The 18,967-nt window shown below is 40.6% G+C and overlaps 1 protein-coding gene across 1 annotated transcript in view; it reads right to left on the reverse strand.

Moving 5' to 3' along the window:
- Window positions 1-18,967, reverse strand: part of NTRK2 (neurotrophic receptor tyrosine kinase 2) — a 252,017-nt gene that overhangs the window by 185,731 nt on the left and 47,319 nt on the right. The window contains exons 3-6 of the mRNA XM_084834187.1: window positions 17,172-17,246; window positions 16,660-16,731; window positions 10,285-10,353; window positions 4,220-4,377 (exon numbers count right to left, since the gene is read on the reverse strand). Of these exons, the coding sequence (XP_084690313.1) occupies window positions 4,220-4,377; window positions 10,285-10,353; window positions 16,660-16,731; window positions 17,172-17,246 (374 nt within the window). The remainder of the gene's footprint in view (window positions 1-4,219; window positions 4,378-10,284; window positions 10,354-16,659; window positions 16,732-17,171; window positions 17,247-18,967) is intronic.

The raw sequence follows: 18,967 nt of genomic DNA on the forward strand, positions 1-18,967 counted from the left end.
GGACAAAAGTATCCCACATTTGATCCACACTTCATAGTTATCTTTGTTCATATTTTATATTAGTTTATATATATTTTATATTTTTATATTATCATAGTATGTAATACACTTCCGCTGTTCATTTCAAGTTCAATTGTAACTAAGTTTTAAAAGCAAGCCTTTGACCATTTCAACCATGAAAAGCAGATTGTACCACCAAGTATCCCTATTTCGTGCTTGACTGAGCTGCTAACATGAATAACCTTACCAGGAAACCACAAGAGTCTCACTCCATTTCCCAGGAAGTAGTTTATTAGCAGCTGATGGTTGTAAGGCCATCATTACCAACACTCATATTGTCTTCTACACGATGCAAAACTTACACTGTATGCAGGGAATGATAACCATACAAAATGCAAAACATCTGTCAAAATAAATGAACAAAGTACTTTTACTTCTAACATCCTTGATTCTCTTTTTTAAGTACTATCTGCTTGGCCTCTTACAAGTTCACAGGAATCCAGAATGAAGCAATGATGAGAAATCCAGTTATTGGGTAAAAAAAAATACATTTTTTCCTACGATGCAGCAATGTTGCTTTTAAAAAGCCAAGCCAAGTCCTAATGCATCAAAGAAGTGGCTGTTTAATATCTCTTGGGATGAACTTTCTGAGAAGAAAGTTGGGTCAAAAGCGGTCCATTTCCACAGAACGGGAAGAAAAAGTAGTGACCACATATTTATTACTGAACTTAAAAATAACACTTTGATAGAGCAATCCTAAGTAGATCTACTGAGGAGTAAGTCTCACAGAGCTCAGTGGGACTTACTCCCAGGTAAGTATGCATATGACTGCAGCCTGAATTCCTCCTGCTCCTCAGTTAAACCAATTACCTCTTTATTCTTGCTTTTAAAATTTTTCTTTTCAACAGAAAAATTAGAAGCACTGAGCTTAAATGTTGTTTACATTAAGGTTGGAGGACACTCAAGCGGGATCCTTAAGTGCCTAATATGTAGCCTGGAAGCACGTGGATTGATTGTGGTGGACCAATTTGTTGAGTTCATCTCTCTCCAACTTATGCTCCTCTCACTAAGCAGAAGAGACAACAGGCATGCCCATCAGCAGCTGAAAGTTTTTGGGTTGCTGCCATCCAACTACAAAAGAAGCCACCAGCAAACAAAAATACAAAATCCAAACAAATAAATTACTGAACATACACATGACAGAGATAATGCTATTACTACTACTAGTTAACATTTCTATAGTGCTGCCTATGCATTATCTAGTTGTAATCCTTTCAACTACCCTGTAAGTTAAGTCAGTTCTATTACCCTCCATCCGAACCTGAAAGAGAGTGTAGCTTAGCTTGCCTAAGGCAAGAGAGTTCATGGCAGAGGCAAAATTCAAACCAGGGTTTTCCTGATTCATAGCCCACAGTCTCTTATGTCAGGGCTGGTTGTAGACATGGGAAGGTGAGCTTGGGACTGGAAACCAAGAGCTGTAAGACGAACGCAGTAGTCAAGACAAAAGAGCAAGTCAGGACCGAAGGACAACCAGGAAGCAGGACTGAAGGACAACCAAAGAATACAGGAAGTTCAGGAAGATGGTGTTGCTCAAGCAAGGCTTAATTGGAAGCCATATTATGGTCCTTCCTGACCAACCTAGGTGGGAGGGGTCAATCCAGGACTGAGGACATTAAATTGCCTATGCAGATGCTGCAACACATAATTCAGTGGCTCACCACACAGGGAAGCCACACCCAGGCACCAGTGTGGGCCCCAGCAGCTCCTGGCACTTAGCCTCTACATTGCACCAGCTCTCCAGCAGCTAAAACTAGAACCAAAGCCAAGAAAGTGTAGGCCTAGATCACTTGCAGGGCCGCCATTAAGGGTCGGGCACCTGCAATGGGCCCACATTCCAGCAGGGGCCCACTAACTGGACTTGCCTCTCTTCTTCACTCTTGCAACCTGCTTGTTCACCTGCCTGGCAGAGACAATAGTGGTCATGAGAAGCAGATGCCACCACCTACTTACTCACTGACTCTCTGCCATTCAAGCAAGCAACTGGTAACAATGATGAGAAAGGATAAGCAGCAACAAAAGCAGGTGACAGTGGTGGTGAGAATTAGACTCGCTGATGGAAGGGATTCACTGAGGATGTCTTGTCCAAGAGCCCTCAAGAACCTGAAGCCAGCACTGTTCACTTGTAATTACAAGATATCAAGAAAAAGTTGTTCTTACTGCACCAGTCAAAGGAGAACTACACAGGAAAGCATAGGAGTCCATCTTTAGGGCATGAATGCTGGCCTCAGGGGATTTATAGTGCAACCAAAAATCTTAAGGCTTTAGGCTCCAGAAGGTTTTGAACAATGCTCTGGGCAGGTGCAGAACCGATGTATGCCTCCACAGTAACCATAAAGAAGAACAGTAATTTGCAGCCTCTTTAGGACCTGATCACACATGCAACTTGAGCAAAAATATGAATGATATTTCATAGACTGGTTTACCTAAGACTAGAGCTTCCAGATACATCACAGATGCACCTCTGGTGTCCTTTTGGGCATTATGGCCAAGTGCTGATTCCCGTAATACTTTTTCTCAAATTGACTGAATGACTGATTGGCTGACTGGATGCCTCTCTTAGCCAAGGAACATGTTCAGTAGAAACTGTGTTCTCCACACTTTAGATGCTGAAGTAAACAGGCAACCGTTTTAAAGTTATAGTCACATGCATCTAAATACACATGTTGCCAAAAATACTGTGGGAAAATGGCTCTGATGGAAGCTCCAGATCTGGACGCTTCAGCTCCAACACCCATTTCACAGAAGGCAAACTGATGAGTCTCAGAGACAAGTAACTTCACCAAAAAAAACTTCAGTAAAAAGGCAGAGGTGGGGTTTGAGCCCCATGTGCCAAATCACATATTTGTCCCCATAAAGCACAACAAAATATCCATTTCAAAGAAGGCAAACTGGTGATTTTCAGGGAATCACAGCTTTTGTTGTGCTTTTCAGTCATGTCCGACTCTTCGTGACCCCATGGCCCATAGCACGCCAGGCCTTCCTGTCCTGCGCTCTCTCCCGGAGTGTGCTCAAGTCCATATTCATTGCATTGGTGATGCTATCTAGCCATCTCATCCTCTGCTGTCTCCTTCTCCTTTTGCCTTCAATCTTTCCCAGCATCAGGGTCTTTTCCAGGGCTGAATATTCAAAATGGCAGCAGAACACACCTGGCACATGCCATGGCAAATCATAGATTAATTAACCCAAGATTTGCCGCCATTACATGTGAACTCAGTCATGGAGTAACAAGATATGAACAGTTGTCATGGTTCTCATAAGAGAGAAAAAAAACCTGGTTGCAGCAAAGGTAAGATGGATTAACTTTTCAAGTTATATCAACTCATCACCAGGCAAAATAGAATTATTATTTACTGGAGTGCATGTTTCAGTTTCGCTCGAAATGGTCTGAAGAGGAGTACATTATTTTTAAAAACCTGAAAGTAGTAATGCTTATCAATGCCTCAGGAAGTTCCTATTACTTGGTGGAAGTGTTACTTTAGGGTCATTGCTCTTTTATTTCAGGAGTTGTTTGCGAGTAATTTATGGCTCATTATGGGAGTAGGGGCATCCATGGAAGTCGAGGTGAGGCTGTCAGGCTGGAACTGATAGTGGAAAGGGTGGAGGGGAGCTTCTATTATCTTACATGCCCATTCTGTACATTTGCATTATAACGTTTTCATTGTTTGCTGTGGTAAATTAGTATCCTGTTTTTGTTCTGTATTCAGATCAGGAAACACCAAACTTACGTGTGTGTGTGTGTGTGTGTGTGTGTGTATGTGTGTGTGTGTGTATATATATATATAAATAATAAAAAAATAACAACAACAAAGGGTCCCCAAACATGAATCCCAAAAGTTATAAAACTCATAGTATTGTTTTGGGCAAAACTCCTGCAGACAGAGAAACTGCTTAAATCTTATTGACCTCAATCAGACTTGAGCAGCCTATGTGCTGGACTGCACCTTTAACATTTACTCCCAGAAATATTATTTATGTCTCACACAAACCAAACTAGAACCTGGATTATAGATAAGGATGTAATGCATCAAGAACTCCTCTAAAACACGTCCTATAACACTTAATGGGGTTTGGACAGGGATTGTGGTTAGTGGGTTGTGCTCCAAATCTTTTAGCAACTTCAAATACACATGCCAATTATTCTACATTAAAAGTGCATTACCACAGTTTGGGACTGGCGTCTCCAACAGCGATATCCTCTGGTTGTAGTCATTGATACAGTAAATATCCTGAGTTTCTGGTTTTGGACTCTTGGTCTCTTGGAATACCTTGATCCACATAATGTCACAGGAACACTTGAATGGATTGCCTTCTAAAATCCTATAGTAGTTGAAAGATGACAGAAAGTATCTTTTAAAACTAATTAATAAATGAAAGAATATAAAAGCAACTTTATTTTAAGAAAAATGGCTCCAAACAATAGTTCACAAGTCAAACACTTTAAAATGGGACCAGGCAGGGCTGTCACCTGATTTAAAAGCATATCAGGCTGGACTGGATACCTGCACGTGATTGGCCTTCATAAGCATGATGGAGAACAAAAGTGCACCTTCCCTCTCTGCCTGCCATGGTGTGCTTGCATCTCCAGACATCTATGCAGGGATGTAGCATTCAAACAGGGACGATGTGCATTGCACAAATCCATCAGTTTTAATTTATTTATCAGTTAAATCTGCATATGAATAAAATACTATTTCTGCAAATCTTGCAGCAGTCACCACAAAAGGCATTCCCTCATGGGGGGAAGGGTGAGAGAGAGACAGAGAGAGAGAGAGAGAAGAGGGAACGCCTCTTCTAAGATGGTGCCTGCTAGTCATAGTTTTTGTAAGTTCCTGTATTAAGAATAAACAATTTACTCTGCTGCCCAATTTATTAGGAGTACCATTTTGGTCAATCAAAAGGGGTTGTATCCAATGTTATTCCTACTTACAGTAGGCCCACTGAAATAAATGAGGGGTTAGTCATAACTAACTTAAGTCCCATTCATTTCAATGGGTCTCCTCTAAGTAGGACTAATGCTGGATACAACCCGAAGTTTTAAATCTATTAACTGATGAATTGACTAAAGGTTGCAGGTACTGAACTGGAGGAAATGGATGCAATTCCAATGAATTCAGCAGTGTTTGTGTCAACAGTTTGATATGCACTAAGCATAAAAATCAGCCTCTTGAGTAATCCAGTTCACATCAGCAAAATTATCCTGGCCTAAGAATGAGAATAGTATCTGATTAAATTTTTGTCCAGAATGAATTTCTAGATGTTTTCTATCTTCTGGGACAAAGTTAGCTCCCCCTTATGGTTAAAGTCCACAGAAATATGTTTCAAATAAGAGATGCTAATACTTGAAAAAGAAGTAACATGTGAGCCTCTCAGAACCAATACAAAGAGGTTTTAACTAATATCAAATACTACCAACAACAAAACAAAAGCTGGGCTGTATACCTTAAGTGTATAAGCACATACTGAGGAATTAAAATGAAACCTTTGCAGCCCTATTACAATTATTAAAATACTCATGAAAGCTAAGTACAAATATGCTGGAGTCAACTACAACACAGAAAGTCCAGATGTCTGGCTCAGGCATAGAACATTATCTCAGCTTTGCTCATAAAAGCATACCTATTGCTTCATGACGATAATTTATTGATGTGCCACTTGATCCCCTAAGACATTTCATTAAAAGAAGAAACAAAACACCACTAATTATAATAATCTACAGGAGGTATATTTGATTTGACCACAATCTTCAAAATCCTTTTGCCAACGTAATCTCTACAGAATATTCATACCAGTTCAGATGCTTTCAAAAAGCTTTGACTGAATTCGGGCCAAAATAAATACTGAGATCAAACAGACTGCTCTACAGGTTTGACAAATTCTTGCTAACAGATTGGAAAAGTTAAGCACTCATTCCTACAGGGTGTCTTTGTGGTATAGGTCAACAGTGGGTTCCTTCCTGCGGTGTGTGGGAGAGAGGAAAGAGGAAGAAGGTGGAGCTTGCAGTAAATATACTACTGCACCACACCACATCCTCTTCCAGCTGTCCCTTGACAGGAGAAAAAGGTTGGAAGTAGGTCTGGGCTTCCCTGTGTTCTTCTCCCCCTATACCATCCATGGAATACTGATTTCTTGCTGCCTACTGGCTACACTAGAGATGAAGTTCATTATCCAAATGTAATTAGCATGCACTTTTTTGTTGCACAAATAGTACCACAAAGAAGGAGGGGGGACTGAGCAGCTTCAGGACTTGGGGGAGGGGAATTTAAGAGATTGGAGAAGGCTGATGAATGCAATAGCCCAAAGCATCTCCAAACCATGTTCACACTCAGGCAAACACAAGTATACCAGAAAGGCAAACAGGAAGGCACCAATCACAAGGAGAAGAAGGAAGAAAACCTCCAAGTGCACAAGAAAAGAATTTTTATTAAGGCCAACATGTTCTTCCTTGGGGCCACTTTAATGACTGCCAACCTGATATCAAACCACTCCAACAAACGGAGTTTGATAAGAACTTTATCAAATGCAGATATACCCCAAACTAAACTCACAGGTATTCTCAAAACACAAACACAGACTATCCAACACTCCCCAGGTGCATCATTCAACACACACACACACAGGCAAGTTGAGAAGTCGGCACAAAGGATATATAAATTTGTGAGGCTGGTTTAAAAATATGCATCCCAATGCTACACATTTTCACTCTTATGTAAATCCATCTCAGGTCTTGCCCCAAATAACTATACAAAGGATTGCACTGCAGACTTCAGCTATCAAATACAGAGAGAAAAAGGATCTATGGGTCAAGCTTTCAATGGTGCAACCATAAATGGTATATCTGCCAAACTCCCACAACCAGCAAGGTGGCATTCACACTAGGGATGGCCAGACACCCTGCAGCTCGAGTTCTTGCCTAGCGGCTGTTGCAGCTCACGCATCCTCAGACCCACACCCCAGCTCCCCCCTGATCGCCAAGCTGCCTGCACTCACCCCGGGTCCATCCAGTGAGCTCTGCCATTGCCATTTTGTGAAAGAAAATGGCGATTGTGAAAATGCAGACATCTGATCTGACGCAAAATGGTGCTCTGAATGGCCAACATATGCAAGATTACAGGTGTAAATGGGCCATTTACGCCTGTTAACTTACATATATTAGCCACTCACAGCATCATTTCATGGCAGATCAGATGTGCGCATTTCCACGATCACCATTTTCTTTGGTAAAATGACGACCACAGAGCTCACTGGACAAGCCCAGGGTGACTGCGGGCAGCTCACTGAGCACAGGAGGAGCTCAAGCAGGGCAGGGGGCTCGGAAGGTGTGGCTCAGGGGAGCAGGTGGGGTCCACCAGATTCCCAGACCCAATCGGGCCCCCATGCTATCCCTAGTTCACACTTCCCTGTCATGGTACTTCCACTCTGCATACTAACTAGACAGAACTGAAGCTGCACCCAGGCCTAATCCAGGAGTATGGGTGAAGATAATAAAAGAAGAATTTAGCAGTTGCCTAAAAATAATCAATTCACTTCCACAGCACATCATTTATCCCTACCATGAAATTAGGAGGACACAGAGATGGAAGCAATGATGAGGGATCTGTCACACCTCTCCATCTCAAGTGAACACTCCATTTGAATTTCTTTTATATTGGTCAGTGGCTCTATGTGCATTTTAACTAGAATACAGCAGTTCTGTAAGACTTTTGTTTGAATTCCTTTAAAGTACGTGTTCATCAGATTTTAAACCAGCTCTCCAGGCATATTTAATGGGCTATTTGTAAGAAATGTTTGCTCTGCCTTCAGTATAGAAAACACATTCTAGTATCAGCTACAGCATGATCAACACAAGCTACATATATCTAAGTCCGACATCTTAATGATCAATCTCCTACCCCATGTACATACATCTGTGGCTCACTGGTCTTCCTCTCTTCTTTTTACTCTGTAATATTTTCTTCAAATTATTGCTACCAGTTTATTGTTGTTTTCAATATGTACTTCCTATTTACTTTTCCAATAACTTCCATCTCTACATAAATCTCTATTTTATTAGATTGACTTGTTGTTATAGCATCCAAATACCTCATAATCAACAAATTTAATCTCTTAGAAGTTCTTTAAAGCTACAGCCTTTTAAAACCTCTATGAACTCACGTCCACTATGACATCTAAAAGAAATCAATTATAAAAAAGTCAAAGGACAGTCAGTACAGCAGATTGGATTGTTCCTATTTGTAAGAGTAATTCCATATCATTTATTATACAGAAGAATCGAATTTGGTTATTAGGATGTTTTTTTCCCCCCTACAGATACAAACTGCTCTATCACGTCCATTTATATAATCTTGATTATGTACTCAATTTAGCCATGAGCAAAATGGGTGCTTCCCATCTCTTCTTTTAATCCTAAACTGAAGTGCAAGTGCATTCATATGAAAGATCAAAACGAAAATCGTAAAATGCCACCATTACGCATTATAGGTCAACAGCTTATGTTAATATGAGCTGACAAAAAAGTATCACATTCATCTGAATAGTACCATCTTTATTATACATACTGGATCAGCTAAAATATCAGGAGCAGAATATTTATTAAGAAATGGCTTGTTTTCAAGGAAACGTTCCTCCTGTGTAAGCACCGAGTCATTACTGACCCTTAGAGGGGCACCGCTTACACTGGCATTTTCATGGCAGACTATAGTGGGGTGGTTTGCCATTGCCTTCCCCAGTCATGACTACCTTTCCCCCAGCAAGCTCGGTACTCATTTTACCAACCTCGGAAGGATGGAAGGCTGAATCGACCTGAGCCGGCTATCTGAGATCTGACTTTTCAAGAAAAGGGCAGATATATTTTTAAAATTTTCTTTCTTCAAATTTCAAACCATTCCAGTGTAATGGGTTTATCAAAAAAGGAATCAGCTAACGAACTTCACCATTCAGCTGCTCAATGACTACCACATTACCAAAAATATTCAAATGAATGCTGTTTCTTGAACTATATTAGAAATATTAATTTATCATAATCACCAAAACAAATATGCCTGAATATTATTTTCTTTTCTTTGATGTATAGTGTTTATTTTTCATATACTATGCGTGTCCAGATGTCATGCTAAACCATGGTTTAGCATGACATGCATGAGCTGCAGCAAGCCTTGTGCTCACGTACTCCCCCTTCCCCCTCCTCCTCCCACATGGCCAGGGAGAAGGAGTTCAGAAGCTTTTGCTTCCACGACTAGTTAACTGCAGTTTGCCTTGCCATCCAGATATGTAATTGTAGTTAGTTTCAGCAAGCCAGCTTCAGGTCCAATATGAAGGTACTTGTCACTTGCCTAGTATCTTTATCCTTGTCTATCATATCCCTAATCCTGCACATCCATGGAACCCAAATGAAGTTAGGATCTCTTTGGGATCTTCCAAAGACATGAATAAATAGTGCTTACCTAATGAGGAAGATTATTTAAAATATATAAAAATAAATATTTTTAAAAGACATTTGTTGGCATTACAGCGAAGGAGTTCAGGTAAAATATGAATTCAGACATGTTTATCTAAGAAACAGCAGAAAATAAAATCAAACACAAATTCATTTTTAAAAAATCATCCAGACATCCTATCAACTGTAGTTGAATCAAAACACAAAAACCTCTCTTACTGTACAAATTCAGTCCTCATAGATGAAACAATGCATCAAATAGATAACCAAACCAATTGTGCCAACTATGCCTTCTAAATGGTTGTGTCACACACCAGAAAGACAAGTGAGATAAAGGTATGAATCAAGTCTCAAAGACCAGAATAAAAGCTGTCACGTGGAATCCTCTTTAAACTGCTTCCACGTAATACCTGTTACACATAGTGAGCTTTTCATGTGTACTGTGCTCACCTCATCTATTAATCCCATGAAACCATTTGTTTTTCCCTACGCTGTCACTGAACACTCCTGGTGATGACTTGTGAGAGCACGGAGACAAGACATTCAGTGGAGGTTCATCCAGGTGGCTAGCCAGTAGACACAAATGGCTTGACTCCTGGAGTACCTGCTACATGAAGCCCTTGTTTGTGTGGTTCTCTAGACTGTGGACAGTACCTTTAAAAAATATACATTGTTGTAAAACAAACTGTACCTTTTCTAAAAACCAACCATAAATGTTCTCTTGCTGTATTCTAAATTCTGAAATACTGCCACTGGTCACAACAACAACCCTTAAAAATGCTATTACTTACAGGTCAGTCAAGTTCAGGTGGCGGAAAGACTTTCTGGACAAACTTGAAAGCTTATTTCTGGAGAAGTTACTGTAAATAAACAGAATATCATTATTAAAAATGAAGATGACTTGATTAAAAGAACTCTTGCAATCTAGGCCCTGGTAAAGTTGTTTTCTTTCACATTTTTGCTGGGTGATATAGATGATGACCTACAAAACTGATATAGATTTACTCTAACTTGTTGACTAGACTCAACACAAAGGTAAACATTAACCACAATGCGCACCTTAGAACAGGTCTATTCATGTAATGGGAAAATGGTGGATTAAATTTTACTCCAAATATGTTCTCAGATGTTGACTACATGCTCAATTTATTCATAAGCAAAATACATGCTCATCGTATCTTCTTTGATCCTTCATCGAAGGCTGTACTTACCCAAACCCTGACCATAAGCCAAAAACCTTCATCATAAGCCTTTTAAATATCCTTTTCAAACTGCATGTGCAATGTGTGCTCACATGAAAGATCACAGGAAAAATGGTAAAATACAGTCATTAGGCCTTTCATGTCAATTAAGCAATTACTGCTTCATACTGTAATGAACTTCAATGCCTTCAACTAGACTGAAGATCAGAGGCATTTTTCCTCTAGACTGTGTTCACATGGTCACCTATACTGTGGGACACACCTTCACTGAAGGGGAGATAAAATGGGCAAAATATAAAGGTTTGTGGAGAAAAAACACACTTTGTTTTTTCCATGGGAATTATGCTCCCTTCAAGCAGGCTGTTGGGCTCCATACCACAGCAGAGCTCAGGGCTAGGGGACCTTGGTAGCTGCTGTAGTGGCTCCTGTGGTGACTTCCTTCTCTATTTGGTCCAAACTCCCTTTCTCCGAAACCCAGCCCCTTATCTAGGGCTGAGAGCAAGCATGGCAGCTGCCTCAATTCACCACTGCTGCATCCCCACCCCCTCCATCCCAGTTAAGTGTTCTTCTGGTTCAGCCAAGGGAGGCACTATATAGGACTGGCGGCTACAGCACTCCACAGAGAGGAAGTAAGGAAGTTAGAGTCATTAAACATGAAAATGAGAAAACAATACCATAGTCATCTCTTGATTGTTTATTTGGCATGCTATTGTTATGCTATTCAATACACATGAGGACACAAGAGGAGGGATTTCAATCCACATAAGGAAGCAAAAAGTCTCGGATTGACCCAACAAGACCTGGTTTACATGTAATGCTAAACTATCATCTGCTCCCCCGCTGCTCTTCAGCATCGCTGCGAGGAAGAGATTCTGCATCCATTTTCAAGTAACCATAGTTATTCAGTGGGCCAGTTCGCATGACGCACCAGGTTATCATATGTTATTTAACCCATGATGAGCCATGGCATGTGCCAGGTGCATGTGACTGCCATTTTGAATATGCAAACCCCAATTAGGGGTTGCACCATGTCATGCGAACCCAGCCACTGTGGGTTATTCAAGGGTTAAACAATCCTCATATAACCTAATTAAGAGTTATGCAAGGCTTGTTTAACCAATAAACCACAATGGCTGTGTTCGCATGACATGGCGCAACCCCCCGGGGAACTGTGTATTCAAAATGGCAGTTTCACACACCTGGCACTCATGTCATGATGAAATAACTCACGAAGACCCAGCCCTGTTGTGTGAACCAGTTCAGTATGTCCAGACCATGAACTGTGGTAACATTAACTATAGTTTACTGAAACATGACAGGATTATCAAACATAGTCTTGTTGGCTTCTTTTATGAAACCATAGTTAACTCTAATGACAGTTTGTCCAGGTTTGCACATAACGGCCTGGTTCTCACGTAACAATACAGAGTATGGGTTGAATATAGGCTGTTGTTGAATTGTGGGCTGTTGTCACATGCGAATCCCGCACTATGGTTTAACTACGGGTTATTAACAACAAACAATCCAGGAAGAGAACTCATGGTTTGCTGTTGGGTTATGAACTCTGGGTTGTTCGTGGTTAACAACCCATAGCTAAACCATAGTGCAGGGTTCATACCTAATGACAAGCCACAATTCAAAAACTGAGGAGCAGTCAACAAAAAAGCAGGAGACTGCTGAGGAGCACTCAACGAACAGCTCTTGTGACACTTTTTCTAGCACTACTTTGGGCCATTTGATAACACCCCCATTATTACATAGACATTGGGGTTTTTTAGAAGTGTGTATACATCTACATGCACTGAAGTTTTGTGTAAACCATTCAAAGGATGTTCGGATGATCACAGGGGGAAAGGAAGCCATCGTGGCTTCTTCCTCTGCCCCTACATGTTGTTTACATAATTACCCGCGCTGCAGCATGGGTTGGCGTATCATGCGAACCCGGTGTGCGGTGTGTGTGGGGGCCTTCATACCCATCCTACAACCCATACTGCATGATGGCTTCTCCCCTCCCCCTGATCATCTGAGCTTGGATATAATGGGTTGAATCCAGCTTTTCCCTCTGATAGCACAAGCAATCTTTGATGCTATTGGTTTCATTTAAGCAATATATACTGCAATGTTTAAATTCCTTTGTTTGTTTGTTTGTTTATTTATTTATTTCTATACCGCCCAATAGCCGAAGCTCTCTGGGCGGTTCACAAAAATTAAAACCAAACAACACACAATAAAACAATTTAAAATATATAGAACATTAAAACCACAATATAACAATACAACCACAATAAAACCTAGCAGCAGTGCAAGAGTTTAAAATACAGATTTAAAACAGCAAAGATAAAAATTTAGAAAGCTAAACAGCTTTTTAAAGCAGTTTACACTATTACTGATTCTGATCATCATATATCAGCTGAGAGAAAACATTCTGGCTACACAAATTTCATCTAGGAGCAGGGATAAAAAAGTGACTGCCAAATATATTTTAGATACATGCATATTTAAAGGTTCTTTAGTTGCTGTAAGTGCTCACTGTTATTGTTAGTATTTTTACATGATTTACACTGTAGGAAATCAGCTTATTTTTAAGAGGGATTTTAAATGGAGTTGAAAGGCTCCTCCTGTGAGCCAATTAAAGCCAAAATAGTTTTCTTAGTTGGAAAGTTCATTCAGTTCTATCAATCTTCATTAAAATGTCTGCAAAACAAAACAAGTTTCCAAGCCTTAAATGTGCACAAATTATTATAAGAGAAGAAACAGAGAATGTATAAATGCATGCTGTCACTATGATGATGTAGACTTCACTGGGGGAAGAAAACAAATATTGCTCCCAATGAAAGTAGGATTTTTGCCAACAAAGTTAATGAGTCCTAGTTTTTACAGTATTTTCCTTATCTTACTTTGCATTAGAATGGAATTGTAAGGAGACAGTCATTCACCTGAATACATGAGGGCTTAAACTGGGTAGCAGGAAAAGGTTCTGCCCCCTATGCCCCCGATCTCCCCGTATTGAACCAGGAGGTGCGAAGGGGTGTTTGAATTGTGTTCGCTCCAGACCTTGTCACTCAACAGAGCAAGATCAGGGATTGATGGGACAGGAGCTGGCATGCACGGGGACATCGTGGACAGCCATCCCACCCCCCATACACACACCCAGTTTAAGCTCTCACGCATTCAGGCCAATGCCTGAACAGGATTTATATGATACAAATGTCAAAGATACAAACCAAGATGCCACAACATGTGCTGCTAATCGATGTACCACTTTCTATGAAAACTTGGGGCCTCTTCACACATTTATGTGATTGCAAAGAGGATACCAGGGAACATGTATTTGCATAATATATTGTCCCATACATGTCCAAATGTACATTAGAATGTACATTTATTTGTTTGTTTGTTTGCTGCATTTCTATCCCGCCTTTCCTCCAAGGAGCCCAAGTCAGTGTACATGATCCTCCTCCTTTCCATTTTATCCTCACAACAATCCTGTGAGGTACGTTAGGCTGAGTGTCAGTGACTGGCCCAAAGGCATCCAGCGAGCTTCATAGCTGAGTGGGGACTAGAACCTGGTTCTTCCTAGTCCTAGTCCAAAACTCTTACTACTTCATCACGTGCATCCAAGGGTCGTCGTCTGTCTGCAATATATTGCTTTCAACATGGTACACATTTGAATGTGGATTTAAATGGTTATGCCCATCCACTCTATGGTACAGCTGGTCATACATACATGCTTTTTTAAAGCACAACTAGAGTCGAATCAGTTGCTACATATCTGTCGCATACATACCCGACATTTTAATGGGTAAACATAAATTAGTTTGTGAAGCGGCACTCAACAGGCCATTTCTACCTGAAAATTTTCTTCCCTAAGATTCCGAGTCCGAAATTCACTGCTCTAAGCTCTTTGTTGTTGTTGTTGTTCAGTCGTTAAGTCATGTCCGACTCTTCATGACCCCATGGACCATAGCATGCCAGACCTTCCTGTCCTCCACTCTCTCCCGCTCAAGTTCATATTCATTGCATTGGTGATGCTATCTAGCCATCTCATCCTCTGCCATCCCCTTCTCCTTTTGCCTTCAATCCTTCCCAGCATCAGGGTCTTTTCCAGGGAGTTTTCTCTTCGCATTTGGTGGCCACAATATTTGAGCTTCAGCTTCAGTATCTGTCCTTCCAATGAGCACTCAGGGTTGAGTTCCTTTAGAAATGACTGATTTGACCTCCTTGCAGTCCAGGGGACTCGTAACAGTCTTCTCCAGCACCACAGTTCGAAAGCATCAATTCTTGGGCACTCAGCCTTCCTTATAGTCCAGCTCTCACAGCCATACATTACTACTGGGAAAACCATAGCTTTGATTATGCAGACCTTTGTCGGCAAGGTGATGTCTCTGCTTCTTACTATGCTGTCTAGGTTTGCCATAGCTTTCCTTCCAAGGAGCAAGCGTCTTTTAATTTCATGGCTACAGTCACCGTCTGCGGTGATCTTGGAGCCCAAGAAAATAAAATCTGTCATTGCTTCCATTTCTTCCCCTTCTATATGCCAGGAAGTGATGGGGCCAGATGCCATGATTTTAGTTTTTTTAATGTTGAGTTTCAAACCAGCTTTTGCACTCTCCACTTCCACCCTCGACAAGAGGCCATTGCCATATCTGACAATGGGACTTATTTAAAAAACTAAAAGCAAAATCAGCGAATCACTTCTTTATTTAAAACGCACTTCCAACACGCAACCAGAATTATTCCAACATTTACCAGTTAGAATTCCTTCTAATATCAAATGGGACAGTCCAGCAAAAAAGGAAAATGGGAGCATGTGGACTAGGGACATACGAACTGTGTAAAATCCACCCTGTCTGTATTTTGTGGATTGTTGGGCGCCTTTTGTTCTATTGTCTGCTCACAGATGGATGAAAATTTTTTTCCCGTCATGTGGAAAAATCCGCAAATAATTACGTAAGAGGTTTCGTAACAATTTACATAATTTACCTTAGTACGTAACATTTAGCATACTGTCCCCCATTCCATTCAACTTTTCCTCAGCAGAAACTTGCATATTTTCCTTCGAATAAATATGCGTAAATTTTGGAAAAGTGAAAAAAAAACATCCGAAAGTCCACAGACTCTTCCCTCTTCGCAGCCAGAGGGTGTTGCTCCGCCATGGATTCTGCAGGATGGATTCTTAGAAATCTAGAATTTCTTAGTCCGTCTAGAATTTCTCCAGCATCCCTAGTGTGGACTGGCCTGAGACCTTAGCAGCTTATAGTAAATCGGGGATTTAAAGTCAGGTGATATGTACATAAGAAGAGATGTGTTGGATCATACCAGAGGTTATTCTAGTCCAGCATTCTGTGCTCACAATGGCCAATTAGATGCCCAACCAGATGCTCATGGGAAGCCCACAAGCTGGACTCATGCCCCAGTGCCCTCTCACTCATGTTCCCTAGCAACTGGTATTGAAAGGCTTATTTCCTCTGATACTGGAGGCAATATTTAGCCATCATGACTAGTAGCCATTGATAACCATTAGGTTAAAAAAAAAAACATTCACCTCCACAGGGAGGTGGAGGGAAAGGATATCCTTTCCCTTTTCCAGAAACCCTCTCCCCTCTGCTACTTAATGATAAACATGTTCAAGAATCCCTGAACCAGAGTCCTTTAACACAGCAAGGAAAGGTTACAGGAGGATAAGGTACATGCCTTTCCTTCTCCTGAAATCTTTCTCTACCTACACACACATACACTTGTGAGCTACGAACAGTGCTGGAAAGTTCAAGTTTCAGGATGCCTGGAGCCCTGATCAGGAACTTTGTAGTACTGGGAATATACTGCAACATTTTGTTGCAGGCTCCCACTTGTTATTTTTAAGTAGCATCCCTTCACATTTCCCCATATGGATAGCAAATAAGGAAATGAAGTGTGACATAAAACTCTGGATGTTCTGAAGCCATAATGTGGATTTTCACTTACACATACTGCAAGTTGGTATTTTTCAGGAAAGCCTGGCGTGAGACAAACTTCAAACCTGAATCCACCACGGTTCTGTGAAAATAAGCAAGCACAAGTTCAAATTGTCAAATGATGCAGCAAGCTTCAATCATTCATCCATTTTTAATGCTGGAATGTAGTTCATGGGGTTTCATGATAACAAGTCTTGATTCAAGAACCACAGAACATCTAATACATATAGTACTGTAAGTATTAAACACTATTGCCCCAAAATTCAGCCATCTATTGTGCCTGTGAGAGCTTCAACGTGCAGCTGGAACTCTCCTGTCTGCAAGGGCAGAATTCCCCATTCATTGTCATGGAGAGGGCACCTCCATACAGGTACTCGTCTGCGGAGCGGTCCCTTTCATTAAAATAAATAAGGATGCCCACCTATGCAGGAACTCTATGTATGCCATTACAGAGCTTATGCAATAATGGGCAACGACACATGGTTTAAAATAATACATACAAATAATTTAAAACATACTCACAAATTTCTTAATCCAATGTACAGTCCAACATCTATTTCATTTATGCTTTCCAACTTCCGTTGGTTTGCAATATAACTATTTAAAAGAGAGAGAGAGAGAGAGAGAGAGAGAGAGAGAGGAAACTTGGTTAAGGAAGCTGTTATTGTGTTATTGTAACCTTTCCTTATTTTAATTTATATAGGCCATTCACAGACATGTAGAGTTCCTACATCTGACTTGGAGGTAGCCAGATCCAGGAATAATTCCTTCACTCATCACAATATTGTCATGTGAGACAGGCTTACCATGGCACTCCTATAAACAAGCATCATAACATGGGAAAAAAACTCTCTGTAGGATATGAGCACAGTAGGGTCCCATAAGCCCAAATCAGGCGTTCAATCCATTCTGCCACAATGGTTTTCAATTACTCCTCGTCCACTCTAGCTTCACTGTTTTTCCTAGTGAGCAGAACAGATAACTAGGAAAGGCTAAAAATCATGGCTCTGCTGAATACTGTATGGCTCTAAGATAGCAGGCATGGGGAATGAATCTGTTTGGTTCACATTTTAATGTGAACCAACCTAATTCACACTTCCCAAACTGATACATGAACCAGAACACATATATCCTTTGGTATTTGCACTTTTCCAAATGTTGCAATGCACTTTCCCAATTAAAAAAAATGTGCAGAAAATTGTATATATTATGGAAACGTGCATAAAAATGCATATATGGGTGAAAATGCACAAAAATGTAACATTTTAAAAGAAACTGCTTGCAAAATTGCATATATCATGCTCAATTGCATACAAAAATTCTTATATTAGGAGAAATGTGCATAAAAATGTGTACAAATGTTCATTTTTAAAAAGCAAAGTCATGAGGAAATAGAACAAAACATAAGACTGGAAAAATGAGAAACTTAGAGAAACCGAAATTGATTGATTGATTGATTGATTGTATTTCTTAATTGCCCATCCGGCCAGCCACCTGGCCACTCTGGGCAATGTAGAACAATACAACAGTTTTAAAACAGTAAAATTCTACTTTAAAACATCATATTTCTAAAAATACCCTAACCCACCCCAAATGCCTGCCTGAACAACCACGTTTTTAATGCGTGGCAGAAGCTCATTAAAGCAAATTCATCTATCCGTTCTCAACAGCGCCCTGAATGAAGTGAAAACACAGAATGCTTGGTTAGCAATAGCATGGAATCGCTTGCTATAATGAGCTACATGCATAATGTGTTCAACAAAGATCTGGAAAGAAGTAATCGAGTTTAACTTCAAAACATGAGCGATGAATCTCAGGCCCAGAAGCCAAATCCGGCCTGCCTCAAGTCCCAATCCAACCCTCCGGGGTTCCCCAGATGGCCATGTCCCGTTATCCACATAAGGTAGTTCTCGCTTCCCCTACCCAGCCTGATCACCTATTGTTTGGTGGTTTCCCCAGCTTTGCACAATTTCTTCTCCATTCTAAAAGGCTGAAATGCCTCTCCAAAGGCTGAGTTACTGGCAGTAAGAGCTTTAAGCTAAAATATGCTGGCATTTTTGGTATTTCAGCCCTGTCCCTTTTGCTTTTGGCCCCATCCACTTTGCTTTTGGCCCTGCCCACCACTGAAATGCGGCCTCAGAGGACTTCTCCAAAATTGAATTCAGTATAAAAGAGATTTAACACTGCTCCTTTAAAGAGACAAAAGAGGGAATGCTGAAAGGCTTAAGGAACAAGGGAAGCACTATAAGGATAGGTGTTTGGATTGGAATATTAAACTGGTATTTTACCAAACTGATCTACACAGATTCAAAACAAGA

Source organism: Heloderma suspectum, chromosome 2 (assembly GCF_057233095.1).
Source record: "Heloderma suspectum isolate Gila_16-S chromosome 2, 16-S_ref, whole genome shotgun sequence".
Lineage (NCBI taxonomy): Eukaryota > Metazoa > Chordata > Lepidosauria > Squamata > Helodermatidae > Heloderma > Heloderma suspectum.